The sequence below is a fragment of the Plectropomus leopardus genome, chromosome 2, assembly GCF_026936395.1.
Source record: "Plectropomus leopardus strain MGB_pleo_1.0 chromosome 2, ASM2693639v1, whole genome shotgun sequence".
NCBI lineage: Eukaryota > Metazoa > Chordata > Actinopteri > Perciformes > Serranidae > Plectropomus > Plectropomus leopardus.
The window spans coordinates 15,626,582-15,649,683 of record NC_142177.1 but is presented as its reverse complement, the minus strand read 5'-3'; the positions used below and the strand labels follow the sequence as shown (position 1 = coordinate 15,649,683).

At 40.9% G+C, this 23,102-nt stretch overlaps 2 protein-coding genes across 2 annotated transcripts; both read left to right on the top strand.

The window, feature by feature from the left end:
- Window positions 1-41: 41 nt before the first annotated feature.
- Window positions 42-11,794, top strand: otop1 (otopetrin 1). Its single transcript, XM_042501588.2, has 6 exons — window positions 42-3,920; window positions 4,113-4,249; window positions 5,374-5,432; window positions 5,621-5,751; window positions 8,416-9,323; window positions 10,173-11,794. The coding sequence occupies exons 1-6, from the start codon at window positions 3,536-3,538 to the stop codon at window positions 10,341-10,343; spliced, it is 1,791 nt and encodes a 596-aa protein (XP_042357522.1). The 5' UTR covers window positions 42-3,535; the 3' UTR covers window positions 10,344-11,794.
- Window positions 11,795-13,183: 1,389 nt separating this feature from the next.
- drd5a (dopamine receptor D5a) lies at window positions 13,184-16,617 on the top strand. Its single transcript, XM_042504246.2, has one exon. It carries the CDS (start codon window positions 14,028-14,030, stop codon window positions 15,474-15,476), a length of 1,449 nt encoding a protein of 482 aa, XP_042360180.1. The 5' UTR covers window positions 13,184-14,027; the 3' UTR covers window positions 15,477-16,617.
- The last annotated feature ends 6,485 nt before the right edge of the window (window positions 16,618-23,102 follow it).

The following is a 23,102-nucleotide window of genomic DNA, read 5'->3' as shown; positions in this document are numbered from 1 at the left end:
ATACAGACTTTGTTGCCAGTTTATGAACCAGTAAAATGCCAGTCTGTACCATGATGTAGCAATGCTCGATAATGTGAATAATGGTCAGTTTTTTTTTTACACTGTCAGAGGAATGTTGACACAGGTGTATGCTTATTTTAAGCCATTGTTATGGGTGATACTGATATATTTGTTTCAAACTTTTAATCCACAAACACATGACAAGAGCTACTTGTGATGTAATGTGATCCAAAACTCACTACAGCTACAGGATCACATTACACCAAAAAAAAGAAGAAGTTGTATTGAGAGAGATCATTCTAATAGACAAAGAGCTCAAAATAATATTATTATCTGATCTCTGTGGATCCCATCAACTGTTTTTTCAAGGTCTGTTTATCACAAAGAAAGAATTTCCTCTAATCCCCAGATAGAAAGCAGAAATATGCTGTATGGTAGACATATAAAGTTAGGCTTTTTACATTGCTCCTCTCTCCAGTTTGTTAGATGTTTAACATAAAGCAGTAAACTCACTGCCATACTGGATTAAGTATTAAGATAACCACTGAGAAAAAGTTGTGCTTTTTAAATTGTATTAATTTATTTACATTTTTGGGTGTTGCTGTGCCATGGGGTAGACTGTGGTTGTGGAGAATAAGGAGGTGGGTAGACAGAGAAAGCTGTGAACAATTGTATAATGAACAGTCATCTGTCCATTGTTGTGAAACTAAATAAAACATAAGAAAATTTAAAAAATAATAATTATGCTGCCACATAAACAAACTTGAATTTCACTGAAGTAAAAGTGTAGAGAAGTATCAGGAGTAAACATGCAGTGTTTCATTTCAGATTGTTACACATTTTATACAATTGAATTCAAATTTGATTTGTAGTGTTTGGCTTTGCAGTTTGTTTAAATGTTGTTTTGTATTTTTCTATTAATGTGAAATAGCTGAAATTCTATGACACCAGACAACATTAACACTGTTTTCCTGACAACAAAACAAAAATAAAAGTAAAACGACCCAGTACACAGCTTTGAAAAAAAAACAACAACCAACAACCAAAAAATATAAGCATGAAAATTGATTTTTCTGCATTCTGGTCACTTATTAAGCACCAATTTGTGCCTTTTCCGAATCAAATTATGATGTAGCCTAAATGCACATAATAAGGGCGTCACCTCCCCTGCGTCTGTGGTTACAGCGCACACAAGAAAAGGATTTATACTTTTTTGACAGGTGTCATTAAGAACATGTAGTTTGTTAATTATTTCAGTAATCTGTCAATTTAACGGTGTCAATTCCTGTATCCTAGTTTGCGCTTTTTTTTCCTTTTTCTTTTTTGTAAAATTGACAATAAATCCTAATCACACTTATGTTGATTGCACTCAGATTCAGTGAGGTTGTTTTGGGAATGTTCGTGAAGTGCAAATCACAGCGAGCTGCGAGCAGATTAAATCAAAATGTCTGAGTCAATGGCCCATTAAAGTGCTATGATGATAAACAGATCTAAGGCCACTCTTTTTCTTTGTAACGCTGATTCTCGTTGATTAAAAAATCGATACTCAGAGATTGATCAGGTCTGCAGTCCTCGTGATGCCCCCGTTGAGTGTTCCTCGCGATAGGTTAATGCTCTGTGCGCAAACGCTTGTTTCCTTGCGCGCGGCCCTTATCGCTGTGTCGCGCGTGCAGACTGCATGCGACATGATTATCCTCTCAGCAGTTGCAGCAAGACTGAACATGTCAACAAATTGCTCATGTGTCACATCGTTAAGTACTGCACTTAAAGACAAATTTGAGGTAGTTCTACTCTACTTGACTTTTCTAAATTTATTTATTTTAAACTTGTACTTCACTACACTTCATGCGCAATAATTCGACTTTTTACTCCATTACAGTCATTTAATAACTTAGCTACTATTTCCATTACAAATTACAATTTTTGCTTATATTTACATATTATAATTTTTTACATGAAAATATACAACTTAAACGTTTGTTTTAATTGATTGATTAGAAAATTAATATTCTAATCACAACTAGAAACAATAGGCCTCTAACAATAGCAAATAGTTTAATGATGTTTACGTCGTTTTTCATGCAAAAAATGTTCATGGTTCCAGCTTCTCAAATATGAGGAGATATTGATTTTCCTTTTAGTTATTTTTTTTCTTGCATTGAGTACATTTAGTTTAAAAACAATTTCCTAATTGTCTTTACATATTTATACCTAAGTAAAAGATACAAAAACGTACCCCACACCTAAATAACATGGCCTCTTACATGTTGGTTTGTGTGAAATGGATAAGTAGGTCTATAAATAAAAATCTATTTCCTGTATAGTATAAACACTATTTCGGAATGAATATGATTAAGAAATCAGTTACTGTTGTTGCACTGATTAACTAACAAATATCCATGTAAGGACCCTCTCCCTATTTGAACCACCACTTGCGTTTCACTCACGAGCGAAGAAAACTCCTAAAGCAGAATGGGAGCTATTGTGAACTGCGCTTTGCCCATTTCACTAACTGTTCACCTTTTAATTGAGCAGTTTATTTCAACTGATCCATATCTGTTTTTTGTCCCCCAGTAAGTTAGTGATTAAAAGGCCCTGATCACCATTCCCACATCACAGCAATCACCTCTCAGTCTAAATTGAGCAATCCTACTGTTATGCTGATTGCGCGCATCCGCCCAAACTATTTATACTGAACCAGAGATTACATGATCATATCCAGAAGAGCTCTCAATGCTAACGATCTCAGTTTTCTCGTCTTTGACAACCACTCACAAAAAGCCATTGTGAATTTGACCATTGAAATCTGATTCTTTTTTTTTTTTTTTTTTTACCTCGGGAGCAAATTGTTAACCACCACATCTCAACCACAAGCGGACATAAGGATTTAAGGCGGTGGCACTTGGATTTGAAGCGCTGTCAGTTCACAGACAGATCACGTGCCCCCAAACATGTAAAACTCGCGGGTTTGTGAAATGTCATCTTCCTCTTCATCTCATCCAGGACTGTATGCTTAACACCCGATAGCCACCCTGAGAGGATTTCAGCAGACTTGGAAAGGCTCTCTGGCAGCTGCTCGGAAGAGGTGGATTTGGGAGAAGCTCGTTTTTTCTGTTATTGTGGATAACTCGTACTTAGTGTTTTTGCTTCTTCGGGCAGTGAATGGTTGGCACAGCGGGCCCAGTGATTTCTCTGAAACATATGGGAGTTTCAAGAGGACGGGGGTCTGGGGTCGCCAAGGACTGAAACGCAATCTCCCATTTTCAGTGACTCAGCGAGCCAGTTGCACGACCAGATCTTTCAGTTTCAGGGTTACAAGATGACAATGCATCTATCAAGTCCATCCTCGGCGAGGCTGGGCATTGAAACTACGCGTGACCACTGAGCCGGACCTTGAAGATTGAATGAGCATGTTTGGCACGGAACCTATTCGTCTGAATCCCTACCTTGTAGCAACAGGTTAGGCACCTGGCCTCCCACAAATGCTCTTATAGCGCGCGGCTTTGACTTTTCTCTTCTCTCGCTATTTTTCTACATGTCTCTCACAATGGTGGAGCACGGCGGCCTGGATATTATGTGTCTGAACAAGTATTGTCACAGTTCGTCCTCATCGTCCAGCTCCGAGCAAGACAAGAAGATGTTCAACAAACTAAAACTCCGTCTGTCAGGGGAGTATCCGAGGAAGAGCGCAGAGATCCTCAGCGCTCAGTACGGGACCAATTTGCTGCTGATCGGGGCGGCGTTGATGCTGGCTATCGCGTACCACGGCCCCTCTGTCAAGGAAGAGCACCTGCTGTCCTTCGTCACCTGCCTCATGATCCTCCAGCTGATGTGGATGATGTGGTACATCCTGGTGCGGGACAGACAGAAGAACACGCGGACTGAGAAAGATGTCCACGCCACCACATGCTGGATAAGAGGTGAGACTGTAACATTACGCGCAGGATCACAGCAATAATTACGTAAAATAGCGAACTGAAGTTATTCTTTTCCTTGTGTTTGGAGATTACAGAGGACATTTCTTGGGAACTGTGTATGACAGAGTATTAAAAGAACCAAAAGGAGCCAGAATGTGTCATTAATAACTTTTTTCTTTTTTTTTTTCTTGGTAGGTGGTTTGACTCTCCTTGCACTCCTTTCACTGATCATGGACGCTTTCCGAATCGGGTATTATGTTGGCTATCAGTCTTGTGTGTCGGCTGTGCTCGGGGTATATCCTGTCATCCATGCAACTCACACCATAGCACAGGTAAGTTTACAACCCCACTTTAATTTCAATAAAGTGATAATCTTTCAGCAGTGTTAGACACTGTGTCTTTTTTCCCTCTGTGCACCACTTAACCGGGTAGGTCTTTGGATAATGTGCTCTTTGTTGTGTTGGGGCGAGTACAGAGTTGCTGCAACAATATAATCCTGTCATTGTCCATGTTATTTGAGTGTAACTGACATGGGAAATCCTCATGGTAATGGGATTTAAATCATACTTTAGTCAATTTTGCTTTCTATAAAACGTGTTTTAAAGAGTGACTTTGATATTCTTTAACCTGGTCCCCATGTCTTGTGTTTTATTTACCACTGCACAGAGCTAATTTTTGAAATTGGACCAATATATTAAGTGAGAGGGCTGCAGCCAACAGTTGCAAAACAGGCTGCAGTGCAACCACTTGGGGCATTTGTGCACTGTCAATTTACATCCACTAAAAGTGCTTGTTTTTGCTAATTGACAGGCTCAGAATGTTACTTTAAGTGTCTGACAACATTATGGAAAGGATCCCTACAGAGAGTGATCTTTGTTAAAGTGTAAGATCCTTTTGTTTACCCAGAAACAACCTAAAAATTGCCATTGCCAAACCCACCAGGCCGCATTTAAATAATCAATGATTTTAGCATGTATAGAGCCAGTATATTTTTACATTTTACTGGGTGAATTCAGGATTTATTTCCACCAAACCAGAACTGGAGATTGTTGGAACAATGAAAAGACAAACTAAGATGGATTTATGAATTCTATTTATTTATTCAACTTTAGCTTTATTAAGGAGTGTTTTTCAATTATGAAATTATTGTTTATTTAAATGGACTCTGGTGGGTTTGATGTTAGCAATTTCAGGACTGTTTCTTCTTAAATAAAAAGGATCTGACTCTTTAACAAAAGGTTTAAGTTTAGATTTAAAGTTTATGTAACTTTTGGCTGCAGCACTTTCAATACTGCATAATTTTAAAAAACAGTTGTCTCCATTAGTCACTTAGACACAACAACATCATAAATAGGGTCCAAAATAATAATACAAAAGTCACCCTTTAATAAGTAATATTTTGGATAATGTTTTCTATAGCTTTTAAGATTTTATTTTTTGTGTATGTTCTGTTTAGGTGCATTTTCTCTGGTTTCACATCAAGGATGTCATCAAGAGCTTTGAAACGTTTGAGAGGTATGTGAAATGAGTGATATTATAATTAAAAAAGGCACAGTTGTTGTCAAAAGACATGTTTAATGTCACATCCTCAGCGAATAAAGAAAATATAGAAGCTAAGTGCATGTGCATCACGGCGGCCTGTATCCTAACACTGCCACATGCTCTTAGATTGACAGCTCATTTTCAATTATTTGTGTCCTCAGATTTGGCGTAATCCACGCAGTCTTTACCAACCTCCTTCTGTGGTGCAATGGCGTGATGTCAGAGGCCGAGCACTTCTTGAACAATCATAAGAGAAGACTCTCTGCCCTGGGCTACGGAAACCTCACCATAGGTAAGGGCCAAGGGGTTGATTGCTGGCTTGTACCTGGAAGACAAATACAATAGTCCACTTGAGAGCTCACTTCAATGGATGAAAGGAAAAGGAAGGAGAGGAGGGTTTGCAAGGGGAAGGGAGGTTAGCTCGGCAGCCCAGTGGGTCTTGTTTGTGTTGAACGGCTCTCTATTAGGTTTCAGGAGACACACAGTGTTGCTAGTGCTCAGGCCCCCTCCCATGCCCTTTCCCCACACTTCAGCCACAACCACCCTCCTGGACAACCCCCCGCTTGACCTCAGACGGCTTTGTCCCCAGGCTGCTTACTCCCAAGGGTGCTGCAATTACAGTAACTGATACATCTAAGCCTAGGGTTGGGGGGTTCGGCTGCACCTCCTCATATCCGGCTGACTGTGAGGCTGGCTGCACCCTGACTGTTGTTCCTTTTTTAATTAAAGGCTGCAGTACCATAGAGGTGGCCTCTGGGAGGGTGAGGAGTAGGAGGGGATGAGAGGGGCACACGGCAGGGTTTTGTGAAGTTGATCACTAGAAGGCATTAGCATTACCTCGGCATGTTGTGGTGGGCTTGATGAGGAGGAAGTATAAGAACTGTATTGTCGTCACCATCTCAGATGCTCAGACATTCAGCTGATGGGTGAAATTTCAAAGTAAACTCAATGGAACAGGGCTGATGATTACTGACCATCAAGATGTAAAGATTTGAAGAAAGGCCTGTGGTGCAAAAGATTGCACATTCTTAATAATTAAAAATAATCATAATTGAAACTTTGATTTTATAGGCTGCTGGTCAAAAATTTAAATTTTATCACAAATCCAAATGCATAAAAAAAATGTCAATCAAGAAATTGATAAAAAGGACAGTCCTGGTTGGTTGTGAGATGTTTTCATCAGTGTATAATTACCTAAAAAAGAATTAGAGAATAAGAATAAGAATCCTGTTTTCTTTACCTTAAACATCTCATATGTTTATCTACATGCAGAGCAGGACCTCTTCTATAGAGTCCACCAGGTTGTGCGTCAGTAGCCCAGAACAGACAAACTAAGTACCGGATCAAGATTAGGCCATTTTTGTTTTTGCTTTGGCTCCTATAGTTCTCCCACATGCCATGAAAGTCTCACATGGAAGAAGTTTTAGTTCTGCAACCTCATCCCTAGATGCCACTAAATTCTACACACTGGACACTTTTAATTTAGTGTGAGTTTAGAGACAGTGCTTTCTGGCATTGTTATTGTAGTGATTCAAATTTTTGGGTTGATATTTGTGTGCAGCAGTAACCCACAATGGATTAAAAAAAATCAGATTCACAGGACGTCTGATGTGATATTTCTTCTACACAAGATTGTGTTTATTTTATCATACAATCATCTTATCTAACAATTAATTGTAATTTTATTGAAACTGCAATATGTCCCTCTGTAATATCAAATCACAGGAGGTGCAGTATTTGTTAAATTTGAAATGTGTCAAAATACTACTGTAAGCAAAATACTGTCGTGCTGCAGAGATGTCCTTGCTCACACATTATATGCTACAGACTTAATAAAACGTGCTTGTTTGGTACAGACCCCTGCAAAAATCACGTCATAATCTTTTTAGTATGTTTTTCAATGACAATGGGAATGAAGCTGGAAAAATGATAATTGTCTCTAATATTTTAAATAATATCGCAATGGCATTGTCATTGAAACTAACTGCAATTGGATAATTAAAAAAAAAAAACTAATTATCTTTGCTTTTTTCTCTTGTGAATTCGTGATAATTTGACCTTTTCAGCCCTCTGATTTTATGCAAATAATACAAAGGAAAAAATATCACTGTAGTTGAACTGGCTGCAACTAGTATATATGCAGTATTCACTGACAAACTGGGTTGGAAATTAGCACCAGCCACCAACCAAATGCTGTTAAAATATGCAAGTGGCTACTAGATTTGCTTCACTCACCAGCCAAAAAAAACAATGGTTATCTGTTGAGTGGCTGGTGGATTTTGGAGTCCACCAGACACAGTGGCAAATGGACTAAAAAGTTAATTTCCAACCCTGCTGACAAGTCGACATTACTTTGTCAGATGACAAAAATGCATGCCTCATTAAATAGATGTCTGGGCTGCTGATGCTCTCCGTACAAGGCAGTATCCAGAGCAAACTGTGTATAACTGCATAAATAAGATTACACCGGAGCAAAAGGAGGTCAACAAACCCTTTGACATCCATTTATATTCAAATGACTCTGTTAGGCTCTAAGACCACGAGACTGGCCAAGATCCTCTCATTGAAGACTTTGTCAGGTGTTGTGTGGAGTCCTATCTTTAATTAATCCTATCTAAAACCAGAGACAATATAATTGATTTTGCCCACGTACATGAAGTCATATCTATAAAGTGTCAGACAGTGGAGTGTGTGCAAGCAGATATCTGGGGACAGTTATTGACTCAGAACTGAACTTTGAAGCAAATTGTGAAGCAGTGTGCAAGAAGGGACACCAACGTTTGTTTTGTTTGAGGAAACTGTCCTGTTTCCACATTGATAATTGGATCTTATTTTTTTCTTTGGTGTCATGGTTTGAAAATGTCAGTATTATGTCCTGACAGATGGAGGCAGTTTTGTTAATGTTGTTTAACATGATAGACAAAAAATGTTAATCTGGATCTGTTTTGTTTTGCAGTGCACTCGGAGCCTCATTGTAACTGCACCACCAGCACCTGCTCCATGTTCTCCAGCAGCCTCTTCTATCTCTATCCCTTCAACGTCGAGTACCACATCTTTGTCTCTGCTATGCTGTTCGTCATGTGGAAGAACATCGGACGGACCATTGATCTTTCCTCAAACAGGAAGAGGCTGGCTACCAAAACTCAGGGCCTGACTGTGGGCCCCATTCTGGGTCTACTTGCACTGGCCAGCACTATTGGGATCCTGGTGGTCTATGTCACCCATGTGGAGGGATCCCTCCAATCGCGTCAGTCAGCCATTTCCATGTTCTACATTTATGGCATTGTCATGCTGGTGTTTATGTGCTCTGCCGGCGCTTCAGGTCTGCTCATATACCGAGCGGACCACATGCCACTGGACACCTCCAAAAACCCATCCAGACAGCTGGACACAGAGCTGCTGTTTGGGTCCTCCATCGGCTCCTGGCTCATGTCCTGGTGCAGCATAGTGTCCGTGTTAGGCGCTGAAAGCAATCCTCCCTATCGCTGGACCAACCTCATCTACTCTCTCCTGATTGTGCTCGAGAAGTGCATCCAGAACCTCTTCATCGTAGAGTCCTTGTATCGCCAGCAAGAGGATGGCGAGAGGGAGGACCATGAGTTACCAACTGCTCCAGAAATCTTCTCAGTGACATCCTCTTTGGCCCCGCCGTTCAACGGCATCATTAACCGCGCCTATGAGACTCCAGACAGAAGCTGTGTCAACATGGAGAACGAGCAGGAGGAGAGCGGACAGGTGTACAGATGTCCAAGGAAACCCTCTGAGGTGCCGTTGCCTGTGGGAAACAATGTAAAGGAGCCCCCAAATATAAAGAGGCAAATCCTGAAGAACATTGCTGTCTTCCAGATAATGTGCAACATTTCGGTAAGCATTTTTGTACCTGATAATTGAATGTAGATGAGATTAAATTAGGTTTTTTTGTGTAAAAAACTCTAAATAATGACAACCAGCTATTTGAAACATATATTTTTCATTGACCGGATGTCTACTTAAAATTAGAACCTAAATCAGATGCGATTTCAAAATTTCCTGTAGAGCTTTTTAGCTCCTTTCAGCTCATTATTTTTGTTTTCATTCTCATTAACATGGCTGGCAGCTGCTTTTAGTAAAATGATCTAAAGAAAGCATTGTATTGTTAACTGTCCAGCAAAGTCAGCGATAAGCTGGTGCATAGCAGGCCATTCAGCAACTAAAGAGCCAGATGTTTCCTTTAAAGGGACAGGTCACGCCCAAATTAAAAACACATGCTTTACTTTTACCTGGGTGTCTGTGGATTATCTTGAGTAACCACATCATGATTTCTGGAAAGAGACATTGCTGTTGAATTTTTCTGGTGCTTTAAGCAGCACAAGTCGAGTGCCATCTAGTTCCATTACATTGGAGAGACGGCAGACACCTTTACGGCTGATATTTCAAACACTCTGCAACTCGGACCAAAACAATCTAGACTGATAAATAGCACTACAGTTGAGAGTAACAGTGTGTATCTTTGGAGTAAACTCCCCCTCTAAGAGTGAGTGGCAACCAAAGCAGAGTTAAGGGAGAGTGAACGTTGTTAGAATCACAACTTCTGCTATTTGTTTAAATGGACAACTGCTCGCTAACATGCTTATAAGATGATAATATGTCAATGTTGTGAGTCATCTTTTTGCACTGTCCTTAAAAGAATCAGTGAATGCAGGTTTAATTAATTTTTTTCATTCTTTTTTTCAGCTGTGGATCCTTCCTGCCTTTGGCTGCCGGCCACAGTACGACAACGGTTTGGAACAGGAGACATTTGGCTTCAGCATATGGACCACAGTTCTCAATTTCGCCATTCCTTTGAACCTTTTCTACCGCATGCACTCAGTCGCCTCCCTCTTCGAGGTGTTCCGCCGGGTCTGACAGAGGAGCAGATGACTGACGACTCCAGATAACATGCACAAGAACACTTGTCACCACCGGCTCCCGAGAGTGTCTCACAGCGCAGGTCAGCCGTTCAGGAGGCAGTCTGGGTCACACTCCAGCAGACTTGAAAACAAGCTGCAGAGACAAACAAACTATAGATCCCTCAGTGTGGGGATTACAGAGGGAGATGAACCTATTAGCCTACGGTCCTTGAAGACTTACCTTGTATAATACAAGGCTTATTAAAAAATGTTTATGAAAAGGAACTTTGGTTTCAAGAATTTCAAAAGAGCCTTTTGTGCTTATTGTTCTGTAGTCAGATTTCAGTGGGCTTTCCTCACTGGTTCATCTTTTAAAATGTATATGCTGCATCTGACACGCATATGCTATTAGTAGCTCAAAGTATATAATAGATACTTACAAAATACTGCGGTAAACCAGTGTAACATTTGCTCATCTCAAACATGTAATAAGATAATAGTACTGTATTCAAAAGAGCCACACTTGAGTCATATTTTATCAGCAAGTGAAATGCTGACACTGTATATGGACGTGGTTCTCATTTACTTCTCTTAGTAGTTCAAGTTTCATGGAAGAGTATGCAACACTTGAGCTACAAAGATAGTGGCAATCTTACCACTATATTTTGAATAATCGTTATGAGTTGGACTATAGTTCTCGGCCTCTCAGTCATTTAAGGTTCATCAATGTTTTTTTTTATGTTTGCTGATTCTCTGTTTTCTCAAGTTGAACGGTAAGTTGTTTTAAACATTATGTTACTAGGTAGCACTGTTTTGAGTATGTCAGAGTCCTGTGATCCATATTATATCGAGAAGTACTAGGTGAGATAACAAAAAATGTTTCCAATTCATGTAATGAAAATGTTTTATATTGTTCAGATCTGGTGCATCTATATTGTTGGAAGTGGGAGTCTTTTATAAGAATAATTCCAGGATTATTACTCCCATAGAAAGATTGCTAAATTGGCCTACCTGGCACAGGCACAGGGGCCCACTGTGTTAGGGCCTCCCCTGATCTTCACCTGCAAAATGTCACTCAAATAAAAACGTACCAACCAGGAAGAGACTTAAAAAAACCCCAAAGACATGCAAAGGAACTGTGAAAATACACAAATTATTACAAAAACACTCCAAAATAACTATAAAAAAGAGCAAAACAACCCCAGAAAGACACAAAATCTCAAAACGATGCATAACAAAGATGCAAAATGACAGCAAATCAGAAACAAAAAAAAGATGTAAAACCACCATTAAATTGTGTATATAGGTCCTATGTAAGAGGTAATGGGGCATTTTGCATATCTGCTCCCAGGGGCCCCTGGTCTTATACTCTGCCCATGATCAAAACAAATGTTGCTGTGATGACAATCGCTAGAAATAGCATGTTTACACCTGAAGATCAGCAATAAAACCTAGCCCAGTCTGTGACATTACTTGTTTCTTTTTGACATAGACTGTGTACTTGTACTGTAAAATTTCATATCAAATCAATGTGTAATTTCAGTCAGACGTCCAGCCAGTTCTCAACCCGGTGCTATCCGCTGTATGTCTTCTCACTATGTGCCAACTTGTGGTAAGATCCTTGTTTATTTTAGGTGCAAATTGCAATATTATATAATCTTTGTAAATACTAAATCAAAATCATTCAGACACTGTGATACGATTTTTTGAAATTCCAATGAAATGGTGCTCATATGAAATTATGTGTACAATAGTGATGAATGTATACCATTTAAAATAAAGAATAGTTTTCTTTTTTCATATACAAGATGAGTCAGATATCTTATATCATCTGCTCTTCTTCACACTGAGAATCTCTATGCTGACTGGTCCTATATTTACGCTGAACTTCTGAATAGGCAGCAACTGTAGCGCACATTTACATCATAAGGTGGCGCCACCTGTTTATGTTTTCCTTGAGTCTGATGGGACAATCCAAAAGCTTCTGCACTGCAGGAGTGTAGATTATTGCGCCATCACTTCTTCCTCAATACCTGCTTCGTCTAAATATCTTAATAAAAATTTATGTAGCGTTAAATTTAGGGGAATATAAAAATATACCGGATGGTAAATAAAAGTAAAACCCATCTGTGACTTTAGGTTGTGAGTTAATATACATTTCTAATTAATATACATTCCATTCATTGTACTCTGTGATTTTTCTTAAATGCAACAATAATATTCTACATAAACAGTTTTAGACCAATATTATCGTGTGTGGCCATGGTCAGACAAACAGGTCCATCACACATTTGATCACTCACCATAATAATTCACTGACTGTGGTAACATCTGTAGTTATGTTTGTATGTGAACAACTAAACGTTGTGCCGACCGGGAACAAGTTGCTTCCTGACATCCCGAGATTATAGGTTACTCCAGAGAATTTGGCATAGGGCGACGGGAGATTATTTTTGACGTAATGTCACAACGATTTGACAAGCAGGCAGACACGTCTAAAAATATCCGTGACGTCTTAAAGCCGGAAACGGCACTGCTGCTGTTGCTGCAGACACACAGACGCAGCGGAGCGCACTCGGAGCTCGTGGCTCCACATGCCCGCTGAGAGTGTGAATGTGACTCACCTGTTTGGGGTTACGCCGAAAAGTGGGTGAGCTATGACCTCCAGACGGCGGTCGTCGGGGGTAAACGACCGCCAGGATTTAGTGTTAAAAAGATTGATGTGTCCCTGTTGGCTTTTATAATTAAGGCGTACACATTAAAATTATACTGTGGCTTCATATCACGATGACGAGGGGGAAAGAGAGAGAGACAGAGAGAGGGAGAGTGGTTTTACGATGCACTGGAGTCCTACCCTCAGCTGCAGTAGGACTCCAGAGGCAGATTACGGTGCTAGTATTAAAATTGTGAATCAAATTCGAACTCATTCATGTTTTAAGGCAACATAACTAACACCTTGTACGTGAGATAGATAGATAGATAGATAGATAAGTATGTGAAGTCGTTGCTTTCAGGGAGGACTATGAAGGCATTTTCAGCACCATGGACAGCTCTGTCGGTGCTGATACGTTAGACTGCATGTATTCCCTTTACAGTTACAGTTCCTCCCCTTTATTGTGTTTAATGTATGTTGTATGGTGTCTGCAATTTTGTGCAGAACATAATATTCAGTTAAATGCACCCAGTTGCTGTTTATGAATAGTTTTGTCTTTGTTTGACCCTGCACAAAACACTCCATATTGTTCCTCCTTTTCCTGCAGTATAATGTAGACAATGCGCATGGAGAGGATGGACAATACACAATTATAAGATAGCTCTCGACTGGTTTTGAGTTCATGAAAACGCACTCACACCCCTGTTCTAACGCATGTTGTGCGTAACACCGCGCACAAAGGAGGCGTGCTGCTCTATGCGCCTAGTCCTGGTTATGTTAGTGTGCGTTAGGCTGTAGGGGCTCCCTCCTCGCCCACACCACGCTCAGGATACCTTGGACTGAGAGATTCACAGAGATAGCCAGGTCAGACGACCGGACCGGCAAGGTTCGCAACATGCGCTCGCCACTACTTGCTGCGTTTCAGCCCCTAAGCGCACCTGGCACGTCGCTCGGCTCAGCTTTAACGCGCTCACTTCTCTCCTCTCGTCTGTTTTGCACTCCACATAAGGCTGGCGGTAGAGCGGGTGAATGGAGACAATACGGTGAATGGCTGATAACTGCGCCCGTCCCCGCTCGCGGAGCAATGGGCTGCAGTTTTACTTGAAGAGCCACATGGAGAACCCAGCCAAGTATCTCTCATCGGTGCAGGGGATTGACTCCGTGCCGTCTCCCCTCGGCGAGATTATGTGGAATAGCACCGAAACGGAGGCAACTAAGGACGATAAGAAGGACATGGTGGTGCGCACGGTGACGGGCTGTCTGCTGTCTATGCTCATCCTATGGACTCTGCTGGGGAACATCCTAGTGTGCTCCGCGGTGCTGCGCTTTCGACACCTGCGGACCAAAGTCACCAACATTTTCATCGTCTCCCTGGCTCTATCGGATTTATTCGTGGCCGTCCTGGTGATGCCCTGGAAAGCTGTGGCAGAGGTGGCGGGGTACTGGCCGTTTGGCACTTTTTGTAACGTCTGGGTCGCTTTTGACATTATGTGCTCCACCGCCTCCATCCTCAACCTCTGCATCATCAGCGTGGATAGATACTGGGCCATCTCGAGCCCCTTCCGCTACGAGAGGAAGATGACCCAGCAAGTTGCCTTTGTTATGATTAGTATCGCTTGGACGTTGTCTGTGCTCATTTCATTCATACCGGTCCAGCTCAACTGGCACAAAGCCAGCGGTGACGACATGACTGGGACGCACAACTCTTCCACGAGTAGGCACATAGAGGAAAACTGCGACTCCAGCCTGAGCAGAGAGTATGCCATCTCCTCCTCTTTGATAAGTTTCTACATCCCCGTTGCGATTATGATTGTGACTTACACCAGAATATACCGGATTGCACAAATACAAATTAGACGAATAGCCTCCCTGGAGAGAGCGGCAGAGCACGCGCAAAGTTGCAGGACAAACAGAATAGAGTGCCAACACCACAACACCTTGAAAACATCAATTAAACGTGAAACAAAAGTGTTCAAAACTCTTTCGGTGATCATGGGGGTGTTTGTGTGTTGCTGGTTGCCGTTCTTCGTCCTCAACTGTATGGTCCCGTTCTGTGACAGACCGGCCGCAGACCAGGACGCGGGTTTGCCCTGCGTCAGTGAGACGACTTTTGACGTCTTCGTGTGGTTCGGCTGGACCAACTCCTCCCTGAACCCCATTATTTACGCCTTCAACGCCGAGTTTAGGAAGGCCTTCGCCAGCCTGCTGGGCTGTCGCAACTTCTGCTCCAGCACCCCCGTAGAGACTGTCAACATCAGCAACGAGCTGGTCTCATATAATCAAGACACCCTCATCCACAAGGAAATCGCCAACGCATATGTCAACATGATCCCCAACGTGGTTGAATGTATTGAACATGAGGAGACTTTTGACAGGATTTCACAGTTTTCTCACAACAATGACAACGCCACCGACTCGATTTGTGACTTGGCGGACTGCGAGGCAGACATCAGCCTGGACAGGATGTCACCGTTCACACCTAATGGATTACACTGACTCCTTTGTGTCTCCCCGTACGTATTTTGGATGTATTGATACTAATGTCGTCGTTCATTCAGCTCTGTTGTCCCAGAGGCTCCTCTACACACGGAGTCCACAGGTCAGGGTCCATCCTGAGCAGGGCCGGAGACTTGGACACCAGCGGAGCGCATGTCTCTGCAGCCACCAGGCCACCCTGCCTCCGCTTTGCGTCATATATGAGATGTGATGTTGTTGTCATGTTCTGAAATTTAAAAAAAAGTGATGTGTAGGTGTTTATTTATATGGCAAGTGAAGTCTGTGTTCATTAGGTTCGGTGTAAGCTGTTGTTTACTGGAAGGCTTTATCTCGTGCATCTCACTTGGAGGGAGAAACATGTTTGTAAAAACTCACTTGAGGAACATTTTGCTGCTTAAAAAACCTCGTGTATCCAGTGCCCGCCTTTCCACTGAGTAAAAACTGAGGGAAGCCTTACAGATGGTGCAACCATGATAGTTCTACTCAATGCAGTCATTTCAGCGCCTTATCTTATTTAAGGAAGAGTTTTGAGACATGAAAGGAATGTGTTTGTATGAAGTTACATGATGCCAAAATGCAGTATTAAAGTGTTTACCCCCTGCACCCACCCCAGTGACTATTATGCAGTTTGATCCAAGCTCAGATGGCTTTGATGGAGCAAAAAAAGATGTAAAAAGCACAAAACCGAATGCTATAAACCTGTAAAAGTCTGTTTACACTGGTATCACTAATCCAAATCCAACATTTGACTAGAACCAGCAGTCATTTCAACTGTGAATCTTTTGTGTAACCTTTCATTTCTTATTGAGGCCAAAATTACTGAATGGTTCTACTTTATCAAGCACTGTCAGCTCCCACTGACCTAACAAAAGAAAACAAAAGAATGAATCAAGGCTGTCCTGAAAGACCAAAGATTTCAAGGAGTCAATCAATAACTCAGACACAATGAGACTACAACTAGAGGAACTGTGCACACACACATTTGAGGCCACTGGGCCAATATAGCTGGATGTCATACATCACCTCTCCAACACCTCTCTCTATCTTTGTACTGTACAGATGACCTGATCTGAATGTATACTGCTGTCCTTCAAACAGTGATGTGTGTCATCATTTGTCTAATAAAATGCTGTCATGCTGAGAGGAACAGAGTGCTCTGGTATCTTTCTGAGGGCGACATTAGAGTTTATGGGGTTTCACAAATGGACAAATTTTGCGAGCTTGTAGGATTTTCCTATCGAGCTTAACTTTTTTTTTTTTTTGTACTAGTACTCAGTGGTGACTTTACTCTCATGCACCCTTGACCCTTATTCTTTTTGACAGTTTGCCTTCTTTGGACAGTTTGACAGCTGAGGGAGAGACAGAAAATGTTGGCAGAGACACAAAAAAGATGATATGCAACAGAGGTTTCCACTGGACTCAGATTGGGGACATTATGTTTATGGAGTGGTTCAGAACACTTCCTTAGACTTACCTTTCCAGTGGTAGATGAATTGTCTTAAATAAATTCTTGTGTAAGAGTACAGATATCTTACCAGAAAAGGACAGTGTGGAAAGTTAAAGTCACCTGTCTGAATATAAATGTGGTGAGGTCATAGAGAGAGTTGACAGACAGATGAAAACTCAGTAAAAAGTACAGATACTCCCCAAAAAATACTTAGGTACTGTAACAAAGTATTATTACTTTTTTTTTTTTACATTGAACTGCTGCCTTTCTCTCACAGACAGCTGACTGTTTCTTCTTTTTCAGTCCTGCTGATAAGAGACAGATGTATATAAAAGTAATAAAAAGAGCACATCATGGAAATGCAACTCTGTTCTTCACGGTGGTGTCTTCTCCTTGGCCCGTACTCATAGCTTTATTTTTGTAACCCAGTGACAATACAAGGTTAAAAGAAATCAAAAATGTATTAGAACAATGTAATGTCCCTTTTACAAACAGGCAGTGAAAGATCAGCCAATCAGGAACTGTAGCCCCTCCCCTATCTGAACTTGATTGACAGGTCACGACGTCATTGCGTGAGCCTGCGTATGTGCGGAAAAGAGCGGAAATGAGCATGTCTGATGGCGACAGGAGAGAAGAGAGTAAATGGACGAAATTAAAGTTAATAAAGTAGATAAAAGTAGATGTATCAACGAGTTAATGAACCAACACAGAAGGCAAACTAAGGGGAAACAACCGGGAGCTCGGGAAAAGTCCGGTTTTCCACCTCTGTTTATCTCGGTAAGCTAGCGAACTGCATGATGCTAACATTGCTAAGTGCGGTGCAGCGCTAGATCGCCTGCACGTTTTTTGAGTGTTGTGGCAACGTTTATTGCCTCGGCGCTGCGGTTATTGATTGTTAATAGCGTTTAAAGCATAAAGCTGTTAATTAGCAGCACTAATACAACTGAAATTAGTAACCAGATGGTCAAGTTAGCTGAGTACAGCTGCACTGTGTGGGTTTCTTTGTTGTCAAAATTAGCTGAGTGAATTTCACAGCACTGGTAGTAAACAGAAGCTTATTAAAATTACCAAATTGTTCTTCAGGGTGATTTTCTTATTATTTTGAGTGTGAAAATGCTAAACCATAGTGTTTGAATTCTGTTGTGAATAACTGTAATGTTTTATGTTTCTGATATCTCTATTTTCATTATAGTATGAGCGTTTCAAACATAAGCAGAGCTATTTGAAGCATGTTGCCTAATATTTTTCCTAATAAAGGATAAAGTATAGCCTGATGCTATTGCAGATGGTTAGTATAGCCCTGTTATTGAATTAGTACTCTAGTTTATGATGGTATGCTGGTTCTACTGCATGGTCGTTCAGAAATTGAACTGAGATGTAAAGTTTTGAACTAGAGTGTGATAAATAGGCCTGAACTTGTTATCACTGAGTATTATGCAGCATGTGGTGCTTTATGTTACATGGTTATCATGCATTAGTATGATTGTTGTAAAACATATTGACATATAGAACAAAATCTTACAGTCCTGTTTGCAAAAACAGGTCAGGTCTTACGGACAGAGTGAGAACCTCTCAGAAGATCCCTTTCCACTGATGGCGAGCCTCCCAGTGTGATCCTGACAGGACGTAGAACTGACCCATCGCATACTTCACCCGGTGGTAGGACAGTGCCAGTCGCCTGGACTGCTACACACATTCATCCAAGAGTGCATACTCTTCCAAAACTATTGCAGGACCTGTGACAAACATTTTAAAGGCGAACCACTGACAGTGTATTGACTAACACTAAAAGTGATCACAAAGCAGACAGACTTTAAGGACTATTGACAAAAACAAAAACAAAGACTCATTTATTTTGAAGGGCCCATTTTTTCCCCATACATGTTTATGCAAATGTGTTTCAAATTGTTGTGTGCAAATTTATCTAAGTAAACTTTACCGTTCATAACTTACCTCACCTGGTACTTTTGTGTATGGGCACAGTCTATATCACTTAGCTCCTTCCAAACCTAGCACAGTGTTACTGACTCATAGTGGGTTGCATTGTTATATTTTCTTTGAACCAACACCAATACTTTTATCAAGAAACTCTACCAGTGAAGAACACAATACATCAATAACCACACTTTGTTGAACTGCCAACAGCATCTGTCAGCAACAACCAACACCACCACAGATCCCTTCACTGCCCATCTTATATAGGCCTTAACACATATGGGTTAACAGACAAAATTTGCAGCTCTTTGAATGAAAACAAATAAAACAATATCTAAATAAATAACTATATACATTTTTTTCAATCTTGCCCAAAATTGACTTTTATTCTAAATGCTGGCTACCACATCCTTCAGGCTCAAAGTTTTTCCCTTTTTTAAAGTTAGACATGAGTGACAATTAAAGGAAAACCGATGACAGGCCAGTTCTTGTCTAAGGGCAAAAAGATGTTTTTTAAATAGTCTTCCCAATATCTAATCTCAATATATCACTGTTGTCTACATTATGTCTGCACAAGGAAGCAATTTGCTGCTGTATGTTCGTGTATATGAAAAAAATAAAAATAATCCTGGATATCATAACTCAATTTGCATTTTTAAAAATGTGTGTGCAAGTTTTCATGTTGCATTGCCTTGTCTTGCATTCATTAAAATGTTGGCCTTTTGTGGCTCCAGAGGGAGCTACGTACACACTGACAAATGAACTCAAATGATGAAAACAAATTTGAAAACTTAAAAAAATCTGGCGTTGTGGAGTTCGAGAGAAGTGAGTTTATCAAATTCCTAAAGGCCACTCATCATCTTGGCTTGAGCAGGGCCAAGGGTGCTACATTAGCTGCGTCTAGCATAGCACACTGAAATTGAAGTTTTCACTATAATCAAGTTGCATTGTGGATAATGTAGGAGCCAGCTGTTTTTTTTTATAATAAAATGGAAAAATTCAAGAGTTGCAGGCTACAATACATGAATATGTGCTTAGTTACTTTGCAGGCCTGAACAGGGGGACAGTTGGAAGTCTCTCTTGGGAAATGATGCCTCAATATGTCTCCTTGCAGATTTAATTATCATATTTCAAGTCTTGTTGTTTTTTTCTAAATGCTTGTTTTGTTAACCAGACAGCAGTGCAAACATTTGACAATAATGCATTTAATTGCTGAAAATGTGTATAAAACCTTATGATACAGGTATAATTGCATTTGCGATGAGTGAGGGAAATGTAATTGAGACATAGACGTGCAAATGGGCTATAACTCTAAATGACACTTCTGTTATCCTTTGAAGTGTCTCTTTCGGCACGTTTTCTAGAAATTCAGACAATTTATAGGCTGAGCTGCTGTCGAAGTGTCGTGAGACGGTGCGAGAATCAAGATGGCGACTTCCAGTTATACTACGTATACAAACTTTCTTCATTCCTCAAAACGTTTCTACTTTCTCCACATCTTTTCCCTATTCATCTCTTCAATAAAACATCATATTCTGAATAACGACACGTACGAGCTGGATCATCTGGAAAAATATATCCACGATTAAGTCTTCATCATGGATCAGGACACGGCAAACAACTCCAAAGCTGAGCAGAACAGTAAGAGACCCCGCCAGCCTTCAGATTTATCTTCTCCTTCACCCTCCAGAGTTTCAGTCACTCCGTTACAGTTTACAATACAACCAGGACCAGATCGACACACTCACTAAGGAAAATAAATTGCTTAAGCACTTCGTTCAATCCACCTCCACCCAGCTTACCCCTGTCACCAACCAGCTTTGTCACTGCAGAAAACAAAACCCTGAAACAATCCATCCTGGATCTTCAAGTATGCAGCATGAGAGACAATTTAGTTTTCACCGGCAATCCAGAACATACCCCAGACTACCCCGAAAAATCAGTAAAAGATTTCATGGTAAAACAGCTCAATCTCCTCACAGACACTGTCAAGAACATTACATTCCACTGTGTACACCGTTTAGGACCAAAAACCACCACCAACAATAACCAACCACGGCCAATCGTTGCGAAATTTGAACATTTTGAACAAAAAGAATTGGTTAAAAGACAAGGCAAACAGCTCAAAGGAACAAATTATGGACTCAGCGACTAATTCCCACAGGACATCGTGCACCAGAGCAAACTACTCTTTCCAATCTGCAAGCAGATGTTATCTCAAGGAAAAAAGCAATCATCTCAGTGGACAAATTATACATTGATGGACAGTTATTTAAATACAAGTAAATAACCCCATGGCTCTTCTAAAGTCGCCTGGCCCACTCTCTTCAAGAACGACACCCCTCCCCGGATCATCAAAGATCCCTCGTCTGTCTTCTCTCTTTCACTCCTCATGGACATGCAGTAACCTTCGGACTCTGTTTTTTCCTTTCTATACAGACGTTTGTTTCTGGTCCCCTCCCCCTCAACACACATAGCCCTCAGGCTCTCCATAATGACCCATCTCTCCTCTGTCTCTCTCTGTCTATCGCGTGCACACACACTCCACAGTGTTTTCACCCTGTGTCTAATAGGTTTATGATTTTTAATTGCACCTAAGTCTCTGCTCTCTCCATTACGCCCCGAGATCCGCGCCACATCTCGCTCTGCACTTTGTTTGCATGTGTTTTTTCTGTATGCTGGTTATTGTTTTGTCTCTGTCTTGGTATGTTTGTTTGCCTTTGTTTATGTGCCTCCCCATCCCTCACATGCACACAAATGCACACACATACACAAACTATGGTTTTAACTATGGTTAAATAATTACAACTCATGATCCCGTCCAATATGTCATCACTCAAATTTGCATGTTTATGTTTACTGCAAGAAACACACTTATCAGAAAACGATTACAATAAATTAAAATCTTAACAGTGCTTCAGTGTTGTTCACCCCCCACATCCATCATCCAGCCTGTTGCTCAACAGTGCCCCCCCCCCCACAATATGAAAGATGGGAGAGGGCGAGAGGGGCTGTGGATCAGGCTTTGTTGGTCACACCTGTAACGTAGGGGATATCTCTGCAGCAACTTGTCGAACTTTGATTAAACTCAAGATCAGAGACGATGCTGGTGCAATTCTGATGAAACCTAGATGGCTGATGCTCTTTGACATTGCATTTTAAAAAAGTTTTCATTGAAAGAGCATTTAAAGGTCTAGAGTACATGATTTAGTGGCATCCAGTAGTGAGAATTACAGACTGAAACCAGCTAAAACTTCTCCTGTGTGTTCATAGTTCTTCTCTCAAGTGTTCATTGTTGAGGTGTGCAGAGGTGTCTTCCTCTCCAAAACAAACAGACCAGGTGAGTTATACTGGGAAAAAACACTGAATAAAGCAGTTTCACATTACAAATCAGTGTTTTTCTGATGCCGTTCAGCACATGACCAGATGATGAAAACCAGTAAAAACACTCAATAAAGCTGTTCCATGGCACAAATCACTGTTTCTCCTATGCTGTTTGGCTTGCTGAAGTGTGCTTAAGTGTGCTCACCTTTTTTTTTGATTCAGATGTTCAGGAGGTTTTTACCAGGAGCCGAATTACCCGCAGAGATCACCTCCTCTCCAAATTAAATCCACCAGATGGTTTAAACAGGTAAAAACACTGAGCAGTTTCACGTTTTAGTCTGTGTTTTTCAAAAACTGTTCGGCTTGTCGCAGAGGGACTGCTAACTTTGGAGGCTGACGCAAATGGCCGTGTCAAGAGCCAGTGTTTGGTTTCCCCTTCTGGGCTACTGTAGAAATGTGGCGGTGCAACATGGTCTCCGTAGACAAGGACCTGCTTCCTATGAAAATACAAACAGCTCACTCTAAGGTAACTAAAATTTGAAGATTCCTTTTTTTAGGCGATTATATACTATAGAAAACATACTTATTATATATTCCATATCTGCCAATATATTCTACTAAATCTTATACACTGGGCCTTTAATTGAAGATCAGCATTTCCAGTTTCAGATACTGAAACATCTGCATGCAGCTGCTGCTTATCTAATTCATCTTGAACTGGAGTGACGATGCTAAGTATTATTTAATTCAAAATATATCATCATACACTGAGGCATTTTGGTGCAATCACTGACTAAATGAGTTCAAAATAAGAAAGCAGCAGCATTCCCGGGGGATGAGGTGTTTACTTGTGCTCTGTGTTTTGTCCTTGCAGTGTGGAACAGATATGAAAGGTGGTTTGACCTCGATATGCAGCTGTG

Coding starts and splice junctions, on each gene's coding strand:
- drd5a (XM_042504246.2), top strand. CDS start 14,028: ATGGCTGATAACTGCGCCCGTCCCCGCTCGCGGAGCAATGGGCTGCAG.
- otop1 (XM_042501588.2), top strand. CDS start 3,536: ATGTCTCTCACAATGGTGGAGCACGGCGGCCTGGATATTATGTGTCTG. Junction 5,433..5,620: donor AGCTTTGAAACGTTTGAGAG/GTATGTGAAATG, acceptor TTGTGTCCTCAG/ATTTGGCGTAATCCACGCAG. Junction 5,752..8,415: donor CTACGGAAACCTCACCATAG/GTAAGGGCCAAG, acceptor TTTGTTTTGCAG/TGCACTCGGAGCCTCATTGT.